We start from the raw sequence: 6,000 nt of genomic DNA, 5'->3' as shown, positions 1-6,000 counted from the left end.
GAGCTGGCAGGCAGAAGCTTGAGGCAGTTTGAGAGGTCTGGATCGCTGGTCAATTTCCGGCTAAGGAGGCTGGTCAGTTTGAGGAGGTGTGGGAAAGAAAGCTGCTCAGTAGAAGGCGGGCGGAATCGGCCACAGAACTCACCTTTGCCTCACGAGCTCCAGCTCTCGCTGCAGCTGTAGAGCTGTCACCGCTCCGTGTTCTCCTAGACTCCCCTTCGCTTTTTCCCAGCGTCTCTTGCTTTTTCTCTCGCGCCGATTGAGATGCCAGAGTATCTCTAGCCCTGTAGAAGGGAGCGAGAGGGTAAAAGAGAGAGTGGAAGGGGAACAGAGGGCAGTGGGAGAGAGAGATTTGAGTGAGAGACAGTGTGTGGGGGTGAGGGAGGGAGAAGGGAGAAGGAGAGGGAGAGGAGGGGAGAGAGAGAGAGAGAGAGAGAGAGAGAGAGAGAGAGAGAGAGAGAGAGAGAGAGAGAGAGAGAGAGAGAGAGAGAGAGAGGCGCAGAGACATACGGTCACTGGAATTCCATCAGAAAAAAAAGTGAGGCGAGCAAGGCTTAGCGGGAGAAGATTTTTCTAATCCTTTCTTCATTTTGGTGAGAAAGAAGCGACTCTACTCTCTTTCGACCAAGCTCTTATTGGATTGCTCCTTGGCTTAACCACCCGTTTTTGGATTTCTTTCGGTTTTTGCATTTTATTGCGACCCCCGGCCAGTCCCATCCTTCCTCTCCCACCCTATTCTCTCGTCCCTTTCCATTTCCTAGCCCCGTCTCTCTTATTTGGAGGGGCTCTGGAATAGTACTGGCTGTGACTCGCACATCCCTGGAGAAGGGCTAAAGAGACGTCTAACAGAAGGAGTGATATCGGTTTCTTTCTTCTTCTTCTTTTTTTTTTAAATTATTTTATTTTTTGAGAAGGGACCAGCGAGAGATTCCCCAGCAGCCCTGCCTTTACCCCCACCCCTTCAACATCCCTTTCCAGCCAGAGGAGAAAATAGCAGGGGCACAAGATCGTCATCTGGTGGAATATCTGGGATCACCGCATTGGATTTGGGACTGATTATTGCTGTTTGACTATTATTGTTATTGGTTGTGTTGTTTTTTTTTTTTAAAAGCCCAAGAGGGAAAGGGCAAAAACTGTTGGATTTATTTAACATGATCTTAGCAAACACCTTTTGCATCCTCTTCTTTTTGGGTGAGTAATCGCGGGCTGGAGAGCTAGGTTCCTGGCTAGCTAAAGCCAGAGGGGCCACGGTGGGGGTGGGGGTGGAGCAGCAAGCTTGGGGAGCGCGGGAGAGACGGAGAGTGAGAGCAAGGAGGGAGCGGGGCCGGGGACACACGGGCGGAGAGCCAGACCTAGGCGGAGGGACGCGCGCCACGGGCCCGGGGTCCGAGCAGAATTGGGGCAAGGGGAGCAGAACTAGGGGACTAGAGGGAACCTAGGGGATTTGGACCCGAGTCAGGGGAGATGGACACGTAGAAAGAAGAGATTAAAAATATTTTTTAAAAGGACCCGTGCTCCTCCCTTTAAACATTATCATTACAATCACGAGACCAATTTATTCCCAAACAATGGCTTTTAATTGGGACAACTTTTTTTTTCTTTTTCTTTTTTAAACGCCTAGTCAGAACGGGAGGCTAGGCAAAGAACTGAGGAATGGAACGTAGCGCAGAATCAAACCTGACTATAGATGCAGGAGATGGAGGGGAGGGCATGGATTCCGAAGCGTATTCCAAAGCTGCTGGTTGACTACCCCGGGAAAGAAAGCTCTGAATATCAAGGACCCTCCCGCTATAGATCTTGGGACCTGCCAATCAATCTTTAGAAAATAATCACTCTTTCTGCTCCAATCCCTTCCCTACAGATCGCCTTTTAAGAGTTTGCAAGATACATGCTGCCGACCACCTTTGACACCTCTCGTCCCCTAACCTTTTAACTCCTTTTTTGGATCTTTGCTTCCAGGGTTATGAGTGCTAGGGAGGGATCCTTTTGAGGTCGGTGGGTAGGAATAAGCTGGACTTGGAAACGATCCTTTCTGGCTCCTCTGTGAGTCTGAGTTGAGCCTGGGGGCCTGGTCTTTTGCCTAATGGTAGCAGAAGTGGGTGTGTAAAGTTTAGTTCCTTGGGCTAGGAGGGCCCAAGTTGCTGGGAGCAGGGGAGCAGTGATAAAAGTGGTAGGGGGAAATTGACGATGGACAGCGACAGAAACCACTTTTGCTTTTGTAGCCTTATGCTGGGGAAGCCTACCAGAGCATATGAATCTCAAGGGCTATTCCCTCTCCATGGTCCCTCTCCCCCAACCTTTTCTCTCACCTTCCCCCCCCCCCCCATCCCGTTTCTCAGAAAGAGGTAACAGAGAAGAGGATGGGAGGGAAGAGTGCCCAGGGTGAAGATGTGGGGGAGGGGAAGAAATGCATGTTTGCAAGGCCTTCAGTCTGCAGTGACCACAGAGAAGTGGTTCTTGGTTAATGGGAGTTTATATAGAGAGATAAATTAAAACACACACACACAACATACGTACCTATATCTAATTTTATAGATCCTCATCACATTGGTTTTGTTAAAAGAAAAAAGTGAGCAAAACATGATAGCTCAAATAGGGTCCCAGTGGATTCATGCCATGATACACCCTTGGATTGGGGGTGTCTGAATTACATGCCCCAACACGAGGCGCCCTTAGATCTCTTGGATTGTGGTGCTCATTGTCAGCCCAGCACAACAAGGATGTGGAGGTAGATGTTGTCAGGGGTGACCAGGGACTTAGGACAGAGACAAAAAGGACAACTACCTGAGTGGGGAGTCTGAGGCCTCAGCAATCTAGTTGAGCTTTTGCCTAGAGGAAGCTTGCCTCTCCTAGGTTACAGTGATCCTACTCTAGTGTATTGACAATCCGTGGGCTTCCTTCTTCAATCCCTCCCAGCCCCACCCTGCCCCACCCCAGAGGTAGATCCTGCTTTAAGAAGTGAGCCTTTTTGGGGTGATGGGGTCTAGGAGCAATAGGAGATGTGCTTTGGCTTGGTTTGGTCTTTTCACTCACTCCCTGCTCTGGGACATAGATTTAGATTACCATCCACTATTACTCATTCTTTTGGAGTTGAGAGGGGATGGTGGTGGAGGAGAAAAAAAAGTCTCAACTCAAGGGTGCTCTTGTGCCTCTTTGCCCCTTTACTAGCCTTGTAGGCTTTTTTTTTATAGACCCAGGCAGTATATGAAACCCCTGCATGTAGCTTCTTTTCCCAAAGGGTTTTTCCCTCTCCAAATTTGACATTCTCCCATTTTAGTATTTTTAAGTCTTAGTCTTTTATGGCCCAGGAGGGCCTAAGAATAAAGGAATAACTGGATTTCAGGAAAATTAGCTAGGGGTCCTGAAACATTTTCATCAAAGCAATACTTTTGATATTTGTGTCTTTTAGACAGCAAAACTGGTTGAGTCTCTTCTGTGACCTCCAGGGCACCTAAGAAAGCAAGATTTGACAATACTGAATAATACTGAACTAAGATGGGGTAAATTTCTCTGTCTCCCAGAAGAAGGTACTGAGATAGAGCTTTGAATTGGTGAATGCTTTGGGGAAAGGTACAAGATTCCCCCATCCTTTGCAGTTCCTTGGGGAAGAAGATGAAAGGAATTATGAATGTTGGATTGTTCCTTGTGTGTTGGTTAGTGGGAAAAAGGAGTAAGGCAGAGATGGATAAAAAGGGGATTGGAACCAGAGTCTGGCATTCTCTTCTGATCTCTGCCTTTCATTTCTTCCCCCTTTCTGAAACCTCTTAATTTTCTAAAGCAGGATTTGGGGTAGGAAGGAAACCACATTATAGGATAGTATTAAGAAGTCTGGGAGTTCGAAGGGGTACAGATCAAGCTAATTTTATAAGAGATTAGATTAATTCCAAGGAAACTCATCCAGGACCACCATTAAGTGATTTTTCTTAGAGTTACGGCTTCCCTGCAGCTTGAAGAAAAAGTAATCCCAATCTGACCCTTTTTTGGGAGTCCAAATAAAGAGGATTCTAATATCTTCTTGGTAAAGTGTGTTCTAAATAGCTTAATTTTGAGGGGTTCTTCCACAAAGGGACTGGCGCCAGTAACTGAGTGGCATTTATGTAGTGCTAGCCTCCTGGACTCTCAGTGATGAATGCTCAGAGAGACTGTGAAATAGAAAAGCAGGCCAGCCGGGCTAGGTTGGTCAGAGGTTCCATTTCTGGCTGGTATTTGGCTTTAGGGGGAAGATACATCACTTCTTCATGGTATCCTCTCACTTTTGGGTTAGTGGAGTATATGTTTCTTTCCTTGGAGGATGTGAACCTCTTCCTGTTCTAGAGTTTGAAGCTATCCCAGGAACCACTTTTACCCAGAGCCACACATCTTTGCTTGGTGACTCTGAGAATCAATTGCATATGCATTTAGAAGTTGTCATTCTTGTGGGGTGTTAATAGGGTCACCAAAGCAATCAGAAGGAGAAGTAGATAGATAAAAGATGGGTGAATGAAGGAGGAACTAGTATCTTTCAGAGATGATCATCACACTGATCATCTGTGGCTATGAAACTGGACATCTAAAGGACAACCAAGGCCTCTGCTGTAGACACTGAAGCCCAGAAGGAATTGTCTTTTGGGGTTCTAGACACTTGTGCAGCATTCGAATAGCTCTGTTTTCCATTCTCTGCAGATACTTCCCTTAAGAGAAGGGTTTTCTGAGCACCGAGCCTCTAAGGATTCAAGAATGTATCATTTAAACCTCATATTAGCAAAAATTCTTTAGATTATAGCCAGGGATGCAGTTTTGAGTCCCCTACAAAGGGGAGAGGTGAGAATTGGATGTGTGTCAGTCAGGGAAGTCCAAGAGCTGCAGGCCAAGTGGCCTGGATGGGTTTGCCAGGGCTGTGTCAGCTCAGTTGCTCTTAGATGCTCAAGACTGAATCAGCTTCATGGGGACAGTCCTAGTAATGATCTAGAAACTGGAATAATGCTTCTGCTTTGAGCTAATGGGCAAACTTACAACCTTAATACTCCCCTCTGAGTTTCATAGAACTTCCATGAGCCTGTTTCCCTGGAAGAACCTAGGTTGCAACCTTTTCGTATTCTTCCCATCTCCATCCTGGTTTGGGAATTTATCTTGGACATAAGAGTGCTCAGTGCATGTGAAGGAAACCTTTTCTGATGTGCCATCTTTCCATCTGCTCATCTACTCAGAAATCCCATTTCTCTTCTACCTGGACTCAGGTCAAGAGTCTTCTGTATTTTAGATGGGGAGAAGGGAGTGGGTCCTGAAGGGCCAGGCAATCCTACTCATTGCCTCTAGGTGTCGCTGTCTCCCTGCTGAAGCACCCCCCCCTCCTCCCCCTCCCTCAAGCAGGGCTGCAAAGAGAAGAAAGAAGTGGGGTGGGGAAGGTGGAATTCACGGGAAATCAGTTTTACTTCTAGTGGGTTTTGATGGGAAATTCAAACGTACCTTAAAGGATATCCTCTAGAATTTTCCCCGGCCCTTGAGGCAGGGCCTTGGAGCAGGGATGGGCTGGGGGCCAGATTAGAGCTGGAGTGAGTAATTCTGCTCAGTTAGGAAAGATCAGAGAATGGTCTAAGCAGAGAGTGGACTTGGACTTGTGTGTGTGTGTGTGTGTGTGTGTGTGTGTGTGTGTGTGTGCTGAAGCCTGGGAGTCTTGTAATCCAAAGGAAGGTGGTTCAGCTTCTTTGATGATGAAAGTCCAAAAAGAAGTCCCTTCCTCTACTTCCAGCTCTGATTTTAGAGGAAGTGAATCTTTTATATTTGATTTACTACTAAGGCCATTTAAGGGGGGGGGAGGGGGAAGAGGGCAAGGAGGTGGAGATAGAGAGAGGGAGAGAACGGGAGGGAGAAAAAGAGACAGAGAGAAAGGGATGGAGAGAGAGGGAAAGAGAGAGGGGGGAAGAGAGCAAGAGGGAGAGACAGAGAGACAGAGACAGAGAGATGCAAGAGAAAAGGAGTAGGGAGACGGTGAAAACCAAAATAGGGAAATTATTTTCCAGCAGG

At 47.0% G+C, this 6,000-nt stretch overlaps 1 protein-coding gene across 2 annotated transcripts in view; it reads left to right on the top strand.

The window, feature by feature from the left end:
* The first annotated feature begins 484 nt into the window (after positions 1-484).
* Positions 485-6,000, top strand: part of GFRA2 (GDNF family receptor alpha 2) — a 104,903-nt gene continuing 99,387 nt past the window's right edge. For both annotated transcript variants that reach the window (XM_051975660.1, XM_051975659.1), the window contains exon 1: positions 485-1,188. In XM_051975660.1, coding sequence (XP_051831620.1) covers positions 1,149-1,188 — 40 coding nt within the window. In that variant the 5' untranslated portion in view covers positions 485-1,148. The remainder of the gene's footprint in view (positions 1,189-6,000) is intronic.

This window comes from Antechinus flavipes, chromosome 2, assembly GCF_016432865.1.
Source record: "Antechinus flavipes isolate AdamAnt ecotype Samford, QLD, Australia chromosome 2, AdamAnt_v2, whole genome shotgun sequence".
Lineage (NCBI taxonomy): Eukaryota > Metazoa > Chordata > Mammalia > Dasyuromorphia > Dasyuridae > Antechinus > Antechinus flavipes.
The sequence above is the reverse complement of the archived record's forward strand: the minus strand, read 5'-3'. Positions and strand labels throughout refer to the sequence as shown.